This window comes from Hyperoodon ampullatus, assembly GCF_949752795.1.
Source record: "Hyperoodon ampullatus genome assembly, chromosome: 2".
Classification (NCBI taxonomy): domain Eukaryota; kingdom Metazoa; phylum Chordata; class Mammalia; order Artiodactyla; family Ziphiidae; genus Hyperoodon; species Hyperoodon ampullatus.
The window spans coordinates 15766516-15788581 of NC_136915.1; the positions used below are offsets into that span (position 1 = coordinate 15766516).

Consider the following 22066-nt stretch of genomic DNA (forward strand, 5'->3'; position numbering starts at 1 on the left):
TGGCATACGTCACAGTCACAATATCTGGCTTCCAGTTGTTATTTTTGGTCACGTGATCGAACACCTGATAAAAATGAACTCATTTATCTGTGCCAAGCACTCTGCTACCACGAGCCCACGAGGACGTCGTTTCCATTGTACACGTGTGGAGAAGGGCTCTGGGTCCACTGACAGAGCTCCGGCCTTCCCGTCCGCCTCCCTCATCTCCACCTGAAGGTCCTTGAAAGGAACTGCACGCAGGTGTCTCTCCTGTTCCCCGTCTCTATCTCAGTGGCACTCTGCACTCAGTGAAGATGTGCCCCATCTGGGAACTTTCTCATCAGACCACGCAGAGAGGAGCTGGGCCCAAGGATTCGGGGACAGGCATGTCAGGGACCCAGGTACCTCAAACCAGAGGGGCTTCGCCAGGGTGTGGGCCCTACTGCCCTGCCACAGCTGCCCTGGTGTCAGCCGGGAGAGCACGGACTAGAGCTCGGAGGGACCTTGGGCACGTTAACCCCAACCTGTCTCCCCACGTCACCCAGGGCTGTGAAGATGGCGTGGGACGAGTGCGGACATGCCTGCACAGAGCAGGTGTTTGCTGAAATGAAAGGGGAGTCGGGGGGAGAGCCCCCATCCTATCACACTTGATGATGGGACGTCCCCATCAGGACAGGTGGGGCGGGGTCTGCACGGAGCGGGGGCCCAGAGAGGCCGCTGGGGATCTGCAAGGACCCCCTGTTCGCTCACCACGTGGGGCCCATGCCCCCACTGGAGTCAGCCCTCCCAGCCGAGCTCACACATGCTTGGACAGCGAACAGCGAGGCAGGCGAGAAAGAACGCAAGGCCAGTGCTAACTGCATCCCAGTTTCTTTTTATTTTTTTTGTTCTTTTTTTCCTTTTTTTTTTTTTTTTAAGTATGGAAGCTCAAGTATAAGATGTAGATTTTTTTTAAGCTTTACAAAAAAACAAAATAAAACAAAAACTCCTTTTGCATTCCATAAAAATTGACAGAAAAGCACCTGGCCAGAAGAGCAGGACGGTCCGCAGGTCCCCGCCCCCCACCGTGTGGTCTCCGCGGGACAGGGGCCAGGCGTGCGGGACGATGCTGAGGGCCACCTCTCCTTTCTCCCAGAGCTGTCCCCTGTCCCTGCCAACCCCCAACCCCAAGCAACTCCCAAACACACGTGGAATCAGATTTCCAGTTTTTCTTCTATCTTTCACACACCACAGTTATTTCATAAAATTTTTTTGTTTTACATTTTTTACACCAATGTAACAAAAGGGTGGGAGGGAAGGGAGGCAGACAGACAGTGTATTTTATGCCTATAAATGGGTGGTGGTGGAGAGACGGGGGGCCGGGGCAAACAGAAAACATGGTTTCTGTGGAAATACCGAGTTTTGATAGCAAAATGTGGTGGGAAGTAGGCCTCAGAGACAAGAAGGGTGTTTATAGGGTTTATTCTCAGGGAGAGATGGCGCTGTGCAGTGGTGATGCAAGTTGTTGTGTGACCTGGGGGGGAGGGAAGGGACGAGGGAGGGAGCAGAAAACAAGTTTCTAAGAAAGGAATCTAATCAGCGCACTGCGGCGTGTCCGGTTAGTTGGGAAGAAGAGGCTTAACACTGCTGCTTTCTCTTCAAAGCCTCCACCAGGTCGTTCTTAAGAGCTTCTTGTTTTGATTTGTCTGCAAAAGTCTGCACGGACCTGCCCGGGGAGAAGAACTGTCATTAGCAGGCTGAACAGGAAGAGTGCAGCGGCGAGGGGCCGAGGGCTGCCCTGCCGGTGCGTCCAGGGTGAGGGGCCGGGTCGCTGGGCTGGGTGCCCCCTCCCCATCCTCTGGGAGCGCGAGCTGCAAGCTGTGCGGACGGGGCAGAGGGGCCCAGAGCCCGAGGCCGGCCCCACGGGGGAGGCCACGGCCCACCTCTGCACCAGGCTGGGCGTGACCTGGACTCTGGGCACAGGTCCCAGTGTCAGCCTGCACCAGAAGTGGGCCTCCAAGCACGCCACAGCAGAGACCATCTGTGCTTCAGCCCAGCTGTGGACTCAGGCCAGAGGCCGAGAGATAAGGACCCCACTACAAAGCACGGGGTGCAGGGCTGGCCACCCAGCGGGTGTTAGGAACCGGCACCTCGGACGTCTGAGCCCACTGCCTGGGCAGCACCTGCGGGAAGGCACTTTTAGGCTTCTGCTGCAAGGCACCATCAGCTGTTAACTCGGCCAAGAAAATCCCACAGCCTGAACTTCAAGAAGCAGGAGGGGACAGGTAAGTGGCCCTGCTGTCAAATCCTGAATTTGTGGGGAAATGTTCACAGGAGTGCACGTACGCACAGGTTAGAGCGAACAACAGCTAACCTTTGTAGAGGTTGTACAGTTTACATAGTGCTTCTCACGCACACTTCACTCTCACAAGCATTCTGGAGGGGTCTGAGCATTATTCCCAATTTACAGATGAGGAAACTGAGGCTCAGAGAAATGCTCCTGGCAATGACCTTAATGATCACTTTGTCAGATTTCCTCCATGTGTGGGTTAACCAGGAGCTTACTAAACTATTTATAAACTTCCTAACAGTTTCAAAGCAGTGGAAAGAAAGAGTGGAAGGCTGCCTTGCAGGAATGCTGTGGAGCCATGGGAATGTCACGCTTGACACGCACTGGCCGTGAAACAGAATGGGAAGGAGAGACCAAAAAATAATCCCCCAGCACTGAATATGGGCGAAATACAATGAAGTAGGACCCAGGAGCATCCCACGTGGAATTCTGGCTACTGAGTCCTAGAAACATCATGGCAAGTGCCCTCAAGATGGTAAAGGAGGCAGAGACAAGGCTTTTGAAAGAGTCTATGTGCAACTACAAAAATTCGCATGAGAAATGCTGACATTTTTGGTTGATGCTGCTGAACACACATTTCTGAGTATCTGCTCTGCTCTGTGACGGCCAAAGGAAGGGTCAGGCACCAGCCCTGGTGGCCCTCGGGCTGCAAACCTCAGCCAGCCCACCACGGGCTTCTGGAAAGCTTCCAATGGGAGGCTAACTTGCCCAGTGGGAGGATGCGGTGGGCGAAGTGGTGGCTCCCACGGCACCCTTGCCCAAGTGGGTGCTGGCTCTTCTGGGAAGGAGCACGCCAGGCCTGGGCTGTACCCAGCCCCCCGCTAACCCCCCAAAGGAGAAATTTCCAGAGTTAGAACCAGGTAAGGAACAGGAGGTTAGGCTTGGAACGGCTGGAGGTGCAAGGAGCAGGGCCCTCGTTTAGTTGAACGAGCTCGGGAACGTCACTGCCAAGCAGCTCGGAACCAATGCATGGAGGTGGGAAGGAAGGCCTGTCCTGGACAGAAGGTGCCAGGCTGCCCACTGCTGCAGGGGGTCTATGTCAGAAAGCCTCCAGTGCGTGGCCACAGGACTGGCCGAGGTGAGGGATCCAGAAGATTCTAGACCCACCCTAAAAGCTGAGCGGCTGGAGAAGAAACTGCACCATATGTAACTCCTTAAAAGGGGGTTTCTTAATGCTCTGATGGGAATGTGACGGTCCGAGCATGAGGCTGGAGGCTGACAGATGCCCCAGGCCTGACGCTGGCACACACACAGACCAGACTGTGCTGTGGTCCCACGGCTACAGAAGAGCCGCCCCGCCTGGCTGCACAGGTGCCCCACCTCTGTCCCCCACACTGGGCCTCTTCTGGGTCAGGGTCTCCGAGTCCAGCCCCTGGGCCTGGGAAGAAGCCCCTAAGCCCAGGCTCTACAGTCCTGCCCAGCTGGGTTTCCAAACGCCTCTTATTAAAACCAGTTTCTCTCCTCCTCTCCGGGGATGCTGACTGCTTTCACACATCTGTATCTGTCACTAGCTCAAGTCATGGTCCTCAGCCATCGTCTACAGCCACACTGCTGCCCCTCCATCAGCGTAAGGCATTTAGGAGGACAGCTGCAGCTCGCCAGGGGCAGAGGGTTATGCCCGTCGCGGCGGCTCCGGTGGCACCCGGCCCGGCCTGGGGATTACAGCCCCGCTCTTGTGTTCCATCCTCAGACTCAGGGTGATACACCGCCCCCTTTCAGGTCGGCTAGCCCCAGTCAATCTCCCACCGAGAAGGGGGGCTCATCTGACTTCCGGAATCCTTGGTGGACAGCTGGCGAAGCCCCGGCTGCACACACAGCTGAGAGGCCGCCAAAGCTGCCGGCCAAGCGGGAGGCCACTGGGAGTGGGGCAGGCGAGCGGCTCCTGCCCGAGAGGCGACGGGGATGCCCGGTGATGCCCGGCCTGCTTGGGGGCAGAAGCCCAGATGGCCTGCCCTCACACGTGGCCCCACCCAGAGTGCAAAGCACACACACCGCACACGTGATTCAGGTCTGTGTAACGCGGGGCGGGGCAAGTCTGCACGTAAAGGGAGCTGCTCCCGGCCGAGCGGACACGGGGTTAGTGGTGTTTAAGGGTCCGGCGGGGTCTCGGCGGGTTGGTGAGTCCTGTTTAGTGGGGCGGGCGCTCAGGCCTCTCAGGCAGGGTACCTGGAGCGGCTTAATTATCAGGCTGGATGTGGATCTGGCGCTGCGTCAGCACTTGGGAAAGCTCCCTCTGCAGCTGCAGGAACTTGGGGTTGTCGGGGATAACGTCAACAGATCTACAGAGAGTGTGCAGAGGTGAGTGCGGCAGGAGGGGGAGGACGGGACCCAGGAGCACGGGGGCGACAGCTGAGAGGACGTGCAGGGGACACACAGGCAGAAGAGAGAGGGGAGCGTCACCAAGGCCACTGCCGCTCGGGGGCTGTGGTAGGGAGGTTCTGGCCGCAGGGCTCTTGCGGGCGGCAGTCACGGTTTTCAGGGGCTCAGGCCACCACCCCACAGGCTCTCTGCGGCTTTCTCCGATTTTTCAGCCAACGCCCGGGGACCCTGCAGGCCAGGCGGGTGTGTGGCTGGCTCAGGGGCCCCAGGCCAGGCAGCTCTGGGCAGAGATGACTTATGAGGCCCCAGGCTCAACAGCCAGAGGAGAGCAATGCTCTGGGGGTGGAATAAAACCCACCGGGGGCCAGACCACATTCCCCACAGGCAGGGAGGAAATCAGAAAGATGATGAGTCCAGAGTGGGCCCCCTCTTTTAAAACTCTATGAGTGAAGGACTAAAACATCTGTCTCCTGGACAGATTCACAAACCAGAGCTGCTTCCTGCCTCTCCTTGCTCCCAAAGGAGAGATCTGTCCACAGTGGGGGATTAGAGGGCTGGAAGCCAAGGGCAGAGTGTTAGCCCCTGGACTCGCGTGGTGGTGTGGGGCCGCACACCGGCCTCCATCCCACCTCCTCCCTTCGGCAGCCCTGCTCCTGGACGGGCGGAGGGCCACTGGGAGTCGTCCCTGGTCGAAGGTCACAGGGCTCTGGCTGACAGAGGCTGCATGAGATCCCGGCCTCCCGACTCCAAGGCCCGTCTCGCTCCACAGCGGCCTCCACTACCCCCAAAGGGGCTCTGGCCTCCTACCCTGCCCACCATGACCTTGAGGACCCAGCGAGCCCCTGAGCCCCCTTCGGCCTTCACTTGGGCCGACGCTGAAGAACCGAGGGCACAAGACATGTGGGGAGGGGCCGCCAACGGCCCTGAGAGGACCCCAGGGTGGCCGGTCCCTCTCCAGAAAGCAGCAGGTCGGGGGACTCTTTCTGTGGGACACTCTGCTGCCCTGGAAACCAGCCAACCAGAGGCCGGTGGTGTCATGCCCTCCTGCGTCTCAGGGTCTGATCTGGAGGTATCCTCAGGCCCAGGAGCCAAAGGGGCCGGGCAGATTCTTTAGGTGGGACTCCGGCTGAGGGACCGAGAGGTGACTCCAGGGACAAGGGCACCGATGTTGTTAAGGTGAATGGGCCCCAGGAAACAAAAATGGTGCAAGTCTACTCTGATTCCTACACCTATCCTGAGTACACACTCTGTATGCTGGGCTTTACTTTGCAAAACCTGCATTAACAACCCTATAAGGAGGATACCTCAGCCCTGGTTTACAAAAGAGGAAACAGAGGCCCAAGGCCACAGAGCTCTTAAGCAGTGACCCAGGATTCAAATCCACATCTTTCTGGTTCCAAAGCCCGTGCTTTGGGGTACATTACCTTAGCCCATTAACGATGTCCTTTGTTTTTCCAAAGTAGATCTCATTCAGCGTACTTCTGATTTTATTTTCCATGTCCTGGAAAAGGAGGCTGGTGAGACTGACGGGAACGCCCTCCCCTACCTCCCGCCCGCACCCCTGCAGTCCTCGCTGTGACCGCAGGGTGGAGGCACGTGAGTGTGTGCCCTGAGCGTCTCCCCGTCCCGGCGCCCAGGACGCCAATACCAGCTCCAGGTGTCCCAGGCTGACCCTCCCTGGGAGCTGGCCCACCCCACCCGACCACCCACCAGCCCTGCCCCCGGCTCTGTGAACAACCCCGTGCAGCTGGAGAGCACCCGCTTCCTTCCAGGCGGCGTGGGGAAGGGGGAGCTGAGGTGTAGCTCAAGCTCCCCCCCTCCAGAGCCCACTGGGGTTCCCGGGATCTGCTTCCCGTCTGAGCTCAGGTCTCCGCTCGCACCCACTGGACGGGGGGGAGACAGGACTTAGGGCCTCCCGAGCTGAGTCTTCTGGGTGCACGTGTTTGGGGGACAGTGGAGGGGGTGCCTCTGGAGCTGGGCCCTGCTTGCATCCAGATGAGAAGGCTCAGGAAACACGAGGCCAGGGCAAAACATGAGAAATGCGCTGCTGGCTCTGCTGTGGAGCTGCGAGGGAGCTGCGAGGGAGGCCGGCAGCCGGAGGCCCACTCACCTCGACCAGGCGCCCGATGTTGGCTATGTGCGGGGAGCAGTCGCTCACGGTTTCATCCTTCTCCATCTGCAAGAGACAGAATGTTCCTGTAGGTCAGAGAGCCGGGTGAGGGCCCAGGGCCTGTTCTCCCTGCTGGCAGGCCCGGGGCCGGCTGGCGGGGGTTGAAGGCCACTTTCCCAGTGAGGGAGCCCCAGCACAAAGCAACCAAGTTTCAGGTCGCAGACAGTCCAGCCCGCAGAAGCCCCGAGGCCCTGTTTCCAGGGCAGAGTCTTGCTCCGCCCTTGTGGAGCACACCCCACCTCCACCTCCACGGCCCACAGCAGGGAGGGCGCAGGTGACCACCCCTGCCAGGCACAGGCTCAGCTTGGGGCCTGATGTCACAGGTGAGCCCCCAAAGTGCCGTGCTGCTGCCATGCCTGTGTGGCAGCTATGGAGGGAGGGACCGGCAACCGGGGTGTCAGGAGACTCCGAGGCTCAGACAGATGGGGCAACCCGCCCAAGGTCACACAGGGAGTGACAGCAGAGCCTGGGTCAAAGCCAGGCTTACTTCCAAGCCTGCATTCCTTCTACTCTGTGAGGCTGCAGGGCCGGCTGAGTGACCGTGCGGAACTTGAACAAGAGAATCTCAATCGCATCCCTGGTTACGACAGAGGGGGTTTTAGAGGAGGCGGGACCCAGCGAGCCAGCTCTGGCCCAGTGATCAGTACTCTTGAGTATTAAAAGGAAAGGGGGCAGGGAGGGGAGAAGGCACTGATGACCCTGACACGAGCGCCGAGTCACGACGCACGCAGAGCTCTCCCCCAACTTCCGCCCTATGTTTAAGGCTTACTTCCCTCACAAGATTATACATTCCTTAAGGGCAGACATATGTACCTATTTTACACTTCACAGGTGCCTAGCAGAGTGCTAAGTGCATAAACGCTGTTTAAACCGAGTGGAAGTGTAGCTACGGTCACCACTGTTATTTACTCATTTAGAAAGATTTATTATTAATTCATTAATTTATTTTTGGCTGCATCGGGTCTCAGTTGTGGCACGGGGGCTAGTTGTGGCATGCGCAGGCTCCAGGGTGGGTGGGCTCTGTAGTTAGCGGCACGCAGGCTCTCTAGTTGAAGTGCGTGAGCTCAGTAGTTGCAGCATGCGGGCTGAGTTGCCCCACGGCATGTGGGATCTTAGTCCCCTGACCAGGGATTGAACCTGTGTCCCCGGCATTGTAAGGCGGATTCTTTACCACTGGACCACCAGGGAAGTCCCTCACCACTGTTACTGAAATAAAATGTGGAAGCTGAGGCGGTCCAGGGGAGAATGGATACATGTATACGTATGGCTGAGTCGCTTTGCTGTGCACCTGGAACTATCACAACACTGTTAATCAGCTATACTCCAATATAAAATAAAAAGTTTAAAAAAATACAAAAAAAATCTGGAAGCTGAAATAGGCAATCAAGAAACAGGATGAGAAGACAGGAACTGGATCAGGAAGGCTAGAGCTCAAAATGAATTCAGACTAGTGAAAAAAGCAGAGCAAAGGTGGGAAGGTTAACCACCTTCAGAACCAGAAGAACAGGGCAGATGCTTGGGGTGCGTGGTGGTCTGTTCGGAGGCTAAAGGCCTCTGCCCAGTCTCACCTGCTTTTACTTCTCTTACCCATTAGGGAGAGTGACTTCCAGGCTGGGAAAGGTAGAACAGACCCAGTTAGGAGGGAGACAAAGCCGCAGATGGTAGGAGAGAACCAAGTCACTTTAAATGATTAAGTTTCAGGGTCAGAAAAATCCGATTCTGTGACAGAGACATCCTTGAAAAGTTACGGCACACTTCAGAGGTGCCAGAACCCTGGCGGAGGGCAGAGGCTGACCCCACTTCCATAACAGAAGGAAGACTGGAGTTGGAAATTAAACACTGGTTTGACACTGATCCAGACAACAATTTTCGATGGGACCGTTAAAAAAAATCATCTGCTGGCACGCTTTCAGATCAGATGCTCCAGGAGCCAGCACGGACTTGCTATGGACACGATCTGCTGCGAGACTCTCCAATTTCCTATTGAGATGGGGATGCTGGGCTGAAGAACAGAGGGCTCCTCTGAGATCACATCACTGTGGCAGGTTCCCATCTAAGATCCTGTGGCCGAGGCTGGACGACAGCCCGCTCATGTTCCCAGGGTGGCCTCCAGGGCATCTCGCAGGATTCTCTACCTGGCCCTGGGTCTACCTGTTTGTCCAGGACTTAAAGAAAGGCACAGCGCAGAGGGTTCATGGGATCCTATTGCCAGCATCAAGGGTGGAGGTGATGAGAAGGGTGGAGGTGATGAGAAGGGTCCTTCCAGGACCCGAGACACGGGTCAGCTGCAGAGCACAGCGCCCCCTGGCGGCAGTGACCTCACTCCACCTGGTCCTGGAAGCCGAAGCTTAAAGGTGTCAGGTGCTCTGCCCAGATGACAGCCCGGCTCGACCCCGCAGCTCCGCTCCTCCCGCCCCGGCGTGCTGACTACCTTCACCAGGGCAAACGCAAACCACATGCTTTGGCTCAAACATTAATCTCACCGAGAACAAAATGAGGAACAAGCCCGGTGAAGAGACTTGCGTGTTTTAGGTGATTTCAAGCTTGACAAGAATGTGACGGGACCAAAATGAAGCTGTATTACTGGAGCCCAGCTCAGGGGCGGCGCGCCCCCCATCACACGACGAAGCTGCAGGGGCGAGGCTGTGTCACTTGCTGAGGGAGGCCCATCCGTTCCGTCCCAGCCCAGCCACGTCCACAGGGCTGGATGCAGTCTGGGTTTTCAGAGAGCCGTGGGCAAACTGGAGCCCTTCTGCTTAAAAGGTCTGAACACCCTGACCCCAAGAAATGGGAAAGAATGTGGATATCTCAGGCCGGGAGGGGAAGGACTCGGGAGGTCCTGGCCATGCTCTGAGGGCCTGCTGTCCAGCAGGGGCGTGTCCGGCAACCCATGTCATTGCCAAGGGGTGACGGAGCTCTCTGTTATCATATCTGCATCTGCTCACAGAGCAATGAGCCCTGGGTCCCTGCAGGGGTCTGGGGAGAAACGGGGTGGCCATTTGTCAAGATGCTACAAGAGGGGGATCCGGAGTAGAGTGAGGTCTGGAACCCACGGCCTTGCAAGGCCCTTTCAAAGTCAGGAGACTAAGTCTGAGAGTGAAGACGCCTGGTCTCTGAGAGTCTCTGAGAGCGAAGACGCCTGGTTCTGGCAAGACCATTTGGCTGAGGACTGGCCAAACAGGAGAGACTGAGTGAGATGCTAGAATGATCGGCTGCTCTGCCCCCAACACAGGGCCCTGAGCCACCCCGGGCACTCTGGCCAGTGATCCTGGGGAGTCTCGATCCTCAGAGACTCAGGGGTTGACACAAAACAGGAGGTGAGCGTGCCCACCAACTTCAACTTCAAAGTGAAGCCACTCCCCACCGTTTCAGGTGGATGAGCACCCCACCCTGGGCAGCGCCGTGGTGTCTGCGGGACATGCTGGGCCCTGAGCAAAACCCTGCGGCCACGACGACTGGAGCGTGTGCGTGTTGAACAGGGGCTGGGACCGCGCTCCGCCCTGAGGAAGGACGGCGCTTGCCTATCCATTCTTAAAAGGCATCTTTGGACACCGACACGCTGGCACTGAGTGTCCTCTCCTCCCACGTGGAAGAGGCTTCTGTGCCCGGCCAGACAGCAGCTCAGGGCTGCTCTTCCGGGCAAGGAGAGGCCTGGGGGGTCTGACCCAAATGAATTATGTCCTCCCACAAACTGGCCTCTCAGCCTCCCCAGCTCCACGCAGACGGCAGACTCCTGGCAACCCCAGGGAAGCAGTGAGGCTCTGAAGCTCAGCAAGGGCCGCATTTTAAATGCGCACCAACCACCCAAAGTTGAGGCCAGAACTGGGGGCAAAGGGCTCAGGGCCATCAGGGAAGCAAAGTCACATCAGATAGCCGACCTCTTGGGTATCATCTCTGCTTCAGAATCAAGAGCCATCCTCCAACAAAGGAAAAGGCTGGAAATGCTGGGCGCTCAGAGATAAAAGAGGTCTGGGCATGGGGTCAGGGCGGGTAAGCCTCCCCCAGGAGCAGGCCGACCACCAGGGAGGACACAAGGGGCCACGAAGCTTGAGGCAGAGGGAATCTGAGCCCAGGGCAAAGGCCCAGCAGGGCCCGGGGGAGGGAAGGAAGAGGGTGGGCGGGGTCGGGGCAGAGGCCCGGCACACAGACACGTCTCCACGGCCCCCCTGCCCGCACCCCTGCCGACTCCCTGCACACCTGGTCAGGGTCGGCTCGCTGGCAAAGCTGACCTGCCAAAAATAGAACTATTTTTGCACTGCAGATATTATTACATCCTTATAAAAGGGGCTGCCAGAGGAAAACATTTGTATGTGCTGTGGTCGCACAGATGTTCCACAAGGTGGTTCTAACGGAGTCTGGAGTCAGAGCCCAGCCCGCGCATCCCCATCAAGCACCTCCGCGCCTCTCCGTGGCCCGGCGACGTGGAGGACACAGGCGAGTGTGTAGAAAGCAGGCCATTTTCCTCAAAAGGGAAAATGTGAGCAGAGTGCGGTGCGGCACTTTGCAGTGAGCAGAGCCCGGAGGGTGGGGACCTGCAGGAAGCCAGCCCCGTCTAACGGCTCCTGCTCTGGAGCCCTGGGGGCCGAGGGCCTTCCTTGCCTCTACACTGCACTGGAGAACCTAATACGTGCACCAGGCCCAGAACGGCGCCTGCTGAACGGCAGCTCCGCTCCCGGGACTCTCCCCGGCCTGGCTCCTCCTAGTAACTGAGCTGGGCTCCGGGTCAGAGCGGGGCTGTGAGGCCAGGACTTAACATGCTGTCAAGCCAGAAGACAGTGGTCAGACAGCCTCTCAAGGAAGGTTCGGTTTGCCCAGTTTAGGAAAAATTTAACTGAGCCTAAAACTGTATACATTCTAGAAGATGGAAAAGTCTCTGCTTGCGTGATAGGTGGTAATAGCAGTTAACAGCTATTATTTATTGGGCATAACCCATGTGTCAGAATGTTTTTTTATTTCTGCTCTACAACAATCTTTCCAAATGGGCATTATTAAGCTCGATGGTGAAAGTGCTGAATTTCAGAGAAGGGAAGTGGTTCGTCCAGGTCACACAGCTGGAAAGAGACTGGGCTAGGATGTGAAGCAAGGTCTGGATGATTCCAAAACCTGTTTTCTTCCAGGAGACTCCTCCATTTTCTCAACTTCATCCACGGTCTTTACCGGAAAACTCAGGGTCAAACCGCAGTCCAGGGCTCAGAAATTCCGAGCAGTTTCATCCCTGCCTCACCCGCCTGCCCTCCCCCCAACCCTTCCCTTGCTCGGATCTCTGCTTGGTTCCTCGCCTGCCCAACCTTCCTAGCGGGGGATGGGCACAGGGAGGCAGCCTCACACCAGCTTTCCCTCTCGACCAGGCTGGGTCATTCCACCCCAGGTCACCGGACGTACACCAAAGCATCCCTAGAAGCCACGCCACTCAAGCCTCTCCACCCCTGAACCCAGGAACCTTAGGGAACAAGGGGGCAGCTGGAGCTGGGCCTCCCCGGGTGAGGAAGTCCTCCCTGAGCCACCCCGAGTTCGGCCCGTACCCCTCTGTTCCCCACATCTGGAGGGAAGGCCATGGGCTCTTCCCACACAACATGCCGCCCTGCCTGACTGCCAAGCGCGAGTCAAAGAGGATTTTCCTGCCTTGACACGCGGGCAGGTGCCTCTGCTGGAGTCTCACTGCTCAAAGATACATCACAAGGGAGCCCGGTGCTGAGCTGGGGGGAGAGCTCGCCTTCCCAGTGTCCGCCCTAATCTCCCAGCTCCACAGGACATTCCACCTCTGTTTCTAAATATTTAGAGTCGGAAAAAAATGTCAAATGAACATCTGCAGGGCCCGGCCCCAGACTGGAAACCTTGGATCTCTTTCCGGAGATTCGCAGTCTTGCCTCTTTCCCACGCCTCCAGCTGTCACACAGAAGTGACCTCTCAGTGCAACTTCCTTTTCAGCACGTTGGTACTTGGCCTGCGGAAAGCAGCCTTCCCACCGGGGCCCAGGTGGCAGCTGCCCCCCTCCTGCCCTCAAGAATTGTCTGTGATGAGCCTCTGCGAAGACGGCCCTCACCTTGCCTCCCACAGCCTTCCAGGGACGTCCCTAAGAGACATCTTTTGGTGGGGGCGGGGGAACAAAAGACCGGAGTGGAGGAGATGGGTGAGGGTGCCTTGGTCTGAGCCCCTGGGGCATCTCCACAGCCAGCAGGTCACAACGAGGTGTGAAATGCAGCTCCAGTACATTCACCAAGAGCGGTAAGAAAGTCAGTGAGGGGGGCTTCCCTGGTGGCGAGATCCCACATGCTGCGGAGCAATGAAGCCCGTGCGCCACAACTACCGAGCCTGCGCTCTAGAGCCTGCGAGCCACAGCTACTGAAGCCCGCGTGCCTAGAGCCTGTGCTCCGCAACAAGAAGCCCGCGCACCGCAACGAAGAGTAGCCCCCGCTCGCCGCACCTAGAGAAAGCCCGCGTGCAGCAACGAAGACCCAACGCAGCCAAAAAAAAAAAAAAAAAAAGTCGGTAAGGGTGCCTTGAGAGAGGAGAAGATGGAGATAAAGCCTGGGGAGCCAGGGAAAGGGACTCCTGGGGGGAAATTCCGCCAAGCCCAAGCCACGGCCCTTCCCAGGACAGGCACAGGAAGCCGCAAAGTGGGGGAGCCCTGGGCATCGTGCCAGGCAAGGGTGGCCCCGGCCTATGCAGCTGCGGGGTGGCCAGTATGAGCTGGATGGAAACGGGAGAGCTGGGAGCCCTCAGCCTGGCTGGGTGCTCCCGACCGCTGGCTAGGACGGCTGCCAGGGTCGGGGCCTGGCACTGTGGGCCTGGTGAGATGGCCCCTTCCCTCCTGACACACGTGGGGAAGGTGTGAGTGTGCAAGTGAGTGTGGGGCTGCCATGACGCCTGGGTCACAGCAAGTACCGCTCACTGGAGGAGCTCGAGCGAGGAAGACCCACCTGAGCCCGGCGCCAACACCCTGGGGTCACCCCAAGGCGCCTCCAGCCGTCCCTCCTCTTCTCCTCCTGCCTCTGCCCTTCCTCGTTATTTCCTGCCTTGAGGCTCCTTCACTGACCACCCGGCCACAGGCTAGTCACTGCAGCCACCGGGGCCATCTTTTGAAGTCACAAATCTGATCAGATCAGGTGACTACTTAAAAAATCTTAAAACCCTCCGCACTACCTCTGGTGGTGAAGGCATATCATGTGGTCACTTGGGTTCTTGCAAGAGGCACCCAAAATGTGGCGCTGCGGAGCACACTCCAGGGAGGCCTGGTGCCTCCACTGGACTCCGTGGTTCTGGCCCCACTCGTGGGGCCTGTTTCTGGGGCGGCTGGTCCACTGCTGCTGCCCACGCTGGCTGCTTGAGGGGCTGCCAACGGAATGCTCCTGGGCGCCCAAAGGGCAGTGCCCTGTTTACGCTGAGCCGACTGCTCAATGCGTTTCTGTGCAAATGCTTACTGAGCATCTCTTAAATGCCAGGCCTACAGATAGGGGACAGATTAAGACCAAAAAAATGCAGTGTGGCAGAATGCAGCTTTCTTTTCTTCTAGGCAGACAAATCAGGGTTCACATCCCAGCTCTGCCTGCTACTCAGATAAGTCACCACAGCAAATTAGTTAATAGCCTGAACCTCAGTTTCCTCACCTGCTAAATGGGAGCGATAACTCTATGCTGTTGACAACCCAATCAACAGAGACAGCCCACGTTACCACACGTGTTCACTCTTGATCACTGATCTGCTAAGCTTTCCTGGAACCCCTTCGCTTCCCATCCAAGAGAACCAGAGATGTCTTCCCAAGGCTCATCTGGGACAAACAGCTAAACCCGCAACCCTCATTTCCCCTGTATGCGCAGGAGCTACGCGTCGTTAACTTAGATGTGTCACCCTCATTGCTTCCCTGCCCCTCCTTTTGCAGTTACTTACTTTGGAAACCAGCCCCAGATTTAATGCACCTCAGATGAGTTATGCGACTGGCCGCGAGGATGATGACAGAAGCATCAATTTCCCCATGAAAGCCCAAGAGCACAGGCAATCCAAACAGGCCCGCGGGCCAGCGCGGTGCGCTGAGGACAGCCACTCATCAGGCCTGCGTTTGGCTTGGCAGCGGGTGCTGCTCACAGCAAGCCCAGACCCTGGCCGTGGGCTGACAGCTCTGATTTAAACTATTAGGAAGGCTGAGGATTAAATATTTGTCCAGGTCACTGTAAACGGGGTGGAATTATAAACAGTTCGGAGCGGTAAGTGATGCAGGAAACAGTTTCCGGATACGGGTTTAGGATTTTCCACCACTCCCCAGGTGGCAGGGTGTCGGGGAGGACGGCTGCGAGGGAGCCAGCTGCCTGGGCTTCGGCGGCCCCTCCCTGGTCAGTGGTTCCTGGAAGACAAGGGCCCATTCCCATGCAAAAGGATGGTCTCTGCCCAGTGAGCACTAGCCTCTGGGACGGTGTGGGGACAGCCCTGCCCAGAGGCCAGAGAAGGGGACCCCCGAGATCCCCTGTGGCTCCAGGCCCTGTGACACGGCAGAGGTGGTGCAGGTTCTGCACGGAGAGTGTGAGGCTCCGACACGTGGCCCAGGCACCTGCCTTGCACTTCTACTGTTCACGTGCACGGAGACGCTTCTGTGACTGCACTTAAAAGAGCTACTACATTTATCCTTCCTGCCACATTTTAAAAAATTAATGGTTACGAAAAGCGTAATTATCATCTTACTGAAAAAGCCATTTTACTATTAAAAGGAATCCTCATGAAGTCAGGCGCCCCCAGGATGAGGATGGCAACGGTCATCTCTGCCGAGGAAGGCCCCCTCCTGAGGCCGTCCTGAGGGATGCTGCACTGCAGCCAAGTCTCAGAGAAGACTCAGGCCAAGCTACCTGTCTGTGCTTCCTCTTCCTGTCACACAAAGGCACCACTGCCCTGCACCGGCACAGGGTTAAGGCCTTCCCTTGGGGTGGGGCCGTTAAAAGTCCTAAACGGGACTCTTAAACAAGGGTCTTCAACCTGCTCAGAAGCTTCAAGTAGCACGTGTAGCAGAAGTGAAGACAAGTCTGCTCCAGGGGAGGCGGCACCTTCCAGTCCAAGCTCCCAGCTCACCTCACACACCTGGAAGGGAAAGCTTGAAGATGGGCTGCTCATGACACCTAAGCCAAAGATGGGCAAGAGAAAGGTACACAGCAGCTGTGATACTGTGATTTATAAGAAATACACAATTTGGTCATTCCGATGACCAAAATACATTTCTCACATACGTCTGGTCTTTATCCATGGTTCCGGGCTCACGGCTCCCAAACCCTTGGCATTTCCCGGGCGGTAAGAGCAATGGGAGCATCTTTGGTTATATTTGGTCTCTTGTCTCCAGTTCCTGAAATCAATCGCTTCAGGGCCATAAAGGTGAAATGGGTGCCTTGTCACTCATAACAAGCCCCTTTCCACCACAACTGGGTTTATGTTAATGAGGTGACTTTTGGAAAGTACCTAAGCATGGCGGCTGGTTGCCAGGGGAACCAACCATAAATAGAGGGGTGGAACTTTTAGTCCTTTCTCTGATTTCCAGGCAGGGGAGAAGGGCTGGAGGTTGAATCAATCACCAGTTGCCAACGAGTTAATCATCATGCCTATGTAATGAAGTCTCCACAAAACCCCACGAAAGATGGGAATCAGCTTCCAGGCTGGGGAACCAAAATGCTTCCAGGGGCCCCAAAACTCCGTGAGAACGAAGCTCCTTTGTTTGAGACCTCGCCCTGTGGATCTCTTCATCTGGCTGTTGATTCGTAACCTTTAAATATCCCTTGGAATAAATCTGCAATCTAATGAGTAAATAGGTTTCCTGAGTTCTGTGAGCAGCTCTAGCAAATTAATCGAACCCAAGTAGGGGGTCATGGGAACCTCTGATTTGTAGCCCGTAGGTCAGAAGCACAGGGGACAACCTGGACTTGCCACTAGCGTTGGAAGGTGTGTCTCAGGGGAGGAGGGCAGGCAGTCTTGTGGGACTGAGCCCCGAACCTGTGGGATCTGAGGCTATCTCCGGGTAGAGTGTCAGGCTCGTAGGTGAACTGTAGGACACCCTGCTGGTGTCTGGAGTACTGCTTGCTGGTGGCATGGGGAGCCGCCCCCCAAGATGGAATTAGGTGCAGAACCCCAAAGAGTAGCACTCGTCAAATTTTAATGTGCACATAAATTACCTGGAGAATTTTGTGAACTTTAGATCCTGATTTGGTGGGTCTGTGTAGGGCCCCAAGCTCTCTGCATTTCTGACAAGCTCTTCCGTGGTGCTGACGCTAGTCCCTCCTGGACTAGACTGTGGGCAGGAAGGTCCCCTCCAGCTGCAGAGCAGAGGCTCTCAGAGAGCCCTCCTGCCTGGCCGGGCCATTCAGGACCAGAGAGGTGGGAAACAGAGCAAAGCAACGCTTCTCGCCACATCAAAGGAGCCTGAAGTGCAGAGACACGCTGAGCCCTGAGGGTGAAGAGAGAGAAGCCACGGCCAAGCCTGCAGTCACCTGGTCCTAGCACGGCAGGGAGCCGGCCGGGAAACGGCAAGCGGCGTTCAACCACAGGTGGCTCAAACGGCATCTATCTGGAAATGCGAAGCCCTGCTTAGGCGGTGAGTCAGAGCTGGACAAGCTCACCCTGAAGACCAGTGCCCTAGAAGGACGGTTATCAGACTGATGTCTCCCCGCTATGGAAGTCTGGTAGCCAGGCTGGAGGGCTCCAAACTTGGCCTTGAACTAATATGAAGACAGAGTCATCTTAGTTAATGTGCAAGGAAGAAAGCCGGAAGAAACAGCTAACACCTGGACGACCAAAACCGAGATTCGACACTATCTGTCCCTGGCAGAATGGACAAAAACCAAAACATGAGTTCACATGTAAAACCTCATTTTAAGAAAGATCAACTGCACAAGAACAGAAGGGGAAATCCCTGGACCGTCAACAGCTCATGGGAAAAGAGATGCGGGGGTGGGGTGGGGTGGGGAGCCAGTGGGGGGCCATTTAGCCAACTGCACACCTGTGAGGTGCCAGCAGAGCAGCACGGGGCCCATTCTGGATGCCTCTTTTTATGGAGACTGATGGAAAAGGAACGGGTTATCCCCCAAGGCAGCGGGCTCCCTGGTCCCACCAGAGCAGAGCGGCACAAACTGTCCTGTCAGGTTGGGAGATGACCTCTGAACTCTTCCCATGTCAAGACCCTGTGACTCAAGCAGTCTTTGGACTGCTTTGACCCATTTTTTCTGTATGAGGTGAACGAATATTCTGAGTTTTGAAAAGTGCCCTGCTGGGGTGCATAGTGGAGGATGCCGGTGACTATCATTCCGTTGCACCCCTGCATCCCTGGAGCACCGCTGTGGGGGCCCGAGCTGAGCAGAGAGCAGGCGTGTACCACAGGGCACCTGCCTGGGGAGGCCGGTAAACCCGCTTGGAGGCTTAACAGGCTCTCCCTCTTCGGGATCCCTGTAGCTCCTTTTTCAGTCCTTTCTCTCCTTTTAGGGACCTGGCTACTGTCCCCCAGCAGCCCGCTGCCAAGCCCCGAGGCTGGCCCCCTGGCGGCTGTCACTCCTCACTGCCCACCCCCACCCCCAGATCACGGCCATCCATTCTCGCTGCAGAAAGCACCTCTCCATTGTCCAGTGGCTGCCGGCTGCCCACACGCAGCCCTCTCTCGACTGTGAGAAAGCTGCCTGATTTCACTCTAGGAAATCAACACCCACACCCCTGTTCATCTCCTCGACCATGGGTAGTCACATGACCCTAGCGTCAGGAAGTGATTCTGTCCGGGACAAGTAACCCGACCCGGCAGTGAGACGTTCCTGGGGTTACACGGCAGACCTGCTCTGCAAGAGAGGCTCTCCCCCAGGATGGCCAGAGGCTGCCAGGAGCCCCCGCGTGGAGAGCCGGAGGCCTGCCCACATCACTCGTGTCTTAGACCCAGGCGGGCTGAACGACGTCCGAACGTCACAATTAGGTGAGCTGACTCACTTCCATTTTCGCTTAAGTCAGTGAGAGTTTTACTTCCGTCACCTGCAACCAAGAGCCCTAATACATCATCTAAGCCACAACTGAGAAAGCAATCCATTCTAAAATGTTACCAGCGGTAACACCCTAAACATCACGGGAGCATCTTAACATAAACACCTTGACCCCAAGTAAAACCTCCCGTGACTGAATGTCGGGAAACACGGACAGGCCTGTGGGGAGATCACGTCAGGCGCAGGGGCTGCCCCAGGACCCTCTGTGGGGCAGCTGCTCACTCATCTCCACACACGGCCAGCCCTGGGGCTGCAGCCGGGGGCACTGACCACTCTACCTGTCTAGTAAGGCTGCCGCCGAGGTTCATGGTGCCAGAGCCGGATTTGTTGGTCTGCAGCCACAGCATCACCGTGGAGGTCAGCTTGTAATGGGCGGTGCGACCGCTGGACTTCTCCTGTAGGATGAGACAGAGATCAGAGCCTTGGGCACAACCCTGAGCTGAGGAGAGCCCGAACGGCCCCTGAATTCAGGTCATTCTAACACGTCCCTTCCTAACATGTCACCATGACATGACCTTATAGAATCCCAAATGGTTTTTAAAGGGGCCGAATCTGCGGTCACTGTATCCAAGTTCTTTGGGGATCTTTTTCATCAGTGACTACTGCGATCCTGACTTATCTTTATCCACATGGCTGTGGACACTTTAAGGAATCAGCAGGGGTTTATACGTCACAACATATCCCCATCAAGAAGCACCTGCTAGGGAACAGGCCGCACTGTTTGGGCTGCCAGCTGCAGGGGTGGGGGCGGGGGCGAGCTGTACCTGCACTTCCACCACGTGGATGGAGTCCCAGCAGCCTTTGATCTTCTTTGATCCATCTCCAGCCTTCTTTATGAGGATCACTCCAGCAAAACCATGATCCAGATCCCAGAGGTAGACAGATGAGACGCCGCCTTCAAAATACCTGCAGGAAACAGGCCCACGTGTCCATGAGATGCTAAGCCCGTCAAAATACATACAGATCATCATCCCAGGTCCCAGGGGTGGTCATTTGGCAAAGATTCATCTAAATGTCCCTCTGGGATTAACGACCCTCCCTACGGTGGTTCCAGGGTTGATTCTTGCATGTGTCCTGTGCATTCGCTGGTCAGGGGAGGGGACGCAGCATCCTTTCGGGTGGAGGGCTCACAGAATGAACACGGAACTAGGAGTCCAGAAGGTGAATCTGAGTCTGAGATGCCCTTCCTCTAGCTTTGTGGCCTTTGGCAAGCTGACTCCACTCCTCTGGGCTTCACATTCCTTCCAGAAGAAGGATCCAAAACGTGTGTGACATGTGACAGACCCTCAATGGGGGTCATTACTATTGAGTAATCATGATCATGTGACACTCCTATCTTTTGGGATGGCTACTTTACAGGCGGAAAACAGGAAAAGCAGAGCAACGACAGCCCAGACTTCTCCCACTGAGAGCAGACAGAGCTCTGTTCCCCCCGGAACGCTCCAGGCAGGGCCTGCACACACTGCGGCTTCTGTGGGTTTTTCAGAGCAACCTGCTGCAACACTGTATAGCCTGAAACGAAGGGCTAAGGTTGGGACCGAGCTTCCTCTGCAAGTCTGAGGCAATGCAGAAAAATTCCTAATTCAGATCAAATGCAGGAGGGAAAGAAAAGGCCACAGGAGCAAAGGAAATCAGGCAAGGATCCCAAATTCAAGGGCACCGAGGCAGCGGCTGTCCGTACAGGTCCGGGGAGCTCAGAAAGCAAAGGCGAACCCACCAGCTGACGTGCAGCGCCTCAAATTCTGCTGACGACCAACTACGACTCTGGAAAGATGGAGTCTCTGGTGGCTAATAGCACACTCTTTACCAGAAAGTCTGTGGCCTCTCTGACCCCATTTAACCCCGCATCAGTGGTGCGGCAGGCGCACTCCGGGACTCTCCAGGAGGCCCGGGGCCGCGGCCTCAGATGTGAGCAGCAGGCAGGCACCGAGACGCACGGGCTGGGGAGTCAGGCAGGCGCAGGTCCCCATGCCCGCCCCGCCAGTCACCAGTTACGTCACGCACTTATCCACCCAATGACTACTTATCAAGAGCTACCAGCTACCGGCTGTGCAAACTAGGCCTTAGTTTCTTTATAAAGCAGGGACAGTATTGGGACTTCCCTGGTAGTCCAGCTAAGGTTAAGGCTCCACGTTCCCAATGCAGGGGGTCCGGGTTTGATCCCTGGTCAGGGAACTAGATCCCGCATGCCACAACTAAAAGATCCCACACGCTGCAACTCAAGACCCGGCACAGCCAAATAAATAAATAAATAAATATGTTAAAAACCAAATAAACAGGGACGGTATCTACTTTCTAGGGCTGTTGAAAGACAAAAACAATACAGGAAAGTAGATACCTGACCAAAGATGATTATTTTCATAACAAAAACAAGTAATAAAAATAAACACGTATATGAATTACACCTCGATAATGCTGTTACATAATAAAAAATATACCTGGTAATTGCTAATATTTAGAGAATGTAAACGATGGGTATACCAAGAATTCTCTGTACTCTTTTTTGGATAATTTTGCTGTAAATCAAACTCTTTCAAACTAAAAAGTTTTCGTACAAAGGCCAGTATGTGATATACACCAGGGTGTAACCGAGAGACAGACGGAAGAGGTAGTCCCCTCTTCACGCTGGTGAGCTGCAAGGCCCCGCGGCTGCTTTGTCTCTGGCTCTGACCCACCGCAGGCCCACTGGGCGTGGCGCATGAGGGTCCACACCTAGGTCTGTTCCCCTCGTGCCCTCCCCGCCAGCACTCCTCAGGGAGACTGTCCCCACTGCTCCATCCCGCGCTACCCATTGCGATTGAGCTGTCAAGTGAAATTCACAGCTGTCTCCCCTGGCCAGGCGGCCCCAGAAGGCAGGTGACAGCAGGAGGCTGTATGAGGTGCCAGCCCCGGGGCTAAATGCTGGTCAGAAGATTGAGGGACTGAGGTTGAGGGACTGAGGGAAAGGAAAGATTGAGGGCTTGAGGACTCTGGCTTCCGACCAGGGCAGCAGAGCGTAGAACCGCAAGGGGAGAGCACGGGAGAATGGAGACACATCTGCAGGCCCGAGCTCGGCACCAGCCCGGGGCAACTCCGGGAAACTGGCCAACGCTGGGCACTCGGGGACCCCACTCAGGAAGGCGCTTTCCCTTGTTCTAGATCCCTCCCCAAACCCCAAGTAGGTAAGTGTTCTGGCGTAGAGCCTGAGGCCCCCCTCACTTCCCTCCACAGGGCCACCCTGACCCGGCCCAGCCCTGCAGGGAGCTGGTCACACGCTGGGCCACCCTGGAGCGCTCCTGGGACGTG

At 56.4% G+C, this 22066-nt stretch overlaps 1 protein-coding gene across 2 annotated transcripts in view; it reads right to left on the minus strand.

Moving 5' to 3' along the window:
* Window positions 1-833: 833 nt before the first annotated feature.
* Window positions 834-22066, minus strand: part of CAPZB (capping actin protein of muscle Z-line subunit beta) — a 138627-nt gene continuing 117394 nt past the window's right edge. The window contains exons 5-10 of one of the 2 annotated variants that reach the window (XM_079698372.1): window positions 19546-19687; window positions 19060-19176; window positions 6738-6803; window positions 6052-6128; window positions 4475-4587; window positions 834-1684 (exon numbers count right to left, since the gene is read on the minus strand). In XM_079698372.1, the coding sequence (XP_079554498.1) occupies window positions 4485-4587; window positions 6052-6128; window positions 6738-6803; window positions 19060-19176; window positions 19546-19687 (505 nt within the window). In that variant the 3' untranslated portion in view covers window positions 834-1684; window positions 4475-4484. The remainder of the gene's footprint in view (window positions 1685-4474; window positions 4588-6051; window positions 6129-6737; window positions 6804-19059; window positions 19177-19545; window positions 19688-22066) is intronic. The other variant, XM_079698373.1, reaches the window with a different exon arrangement.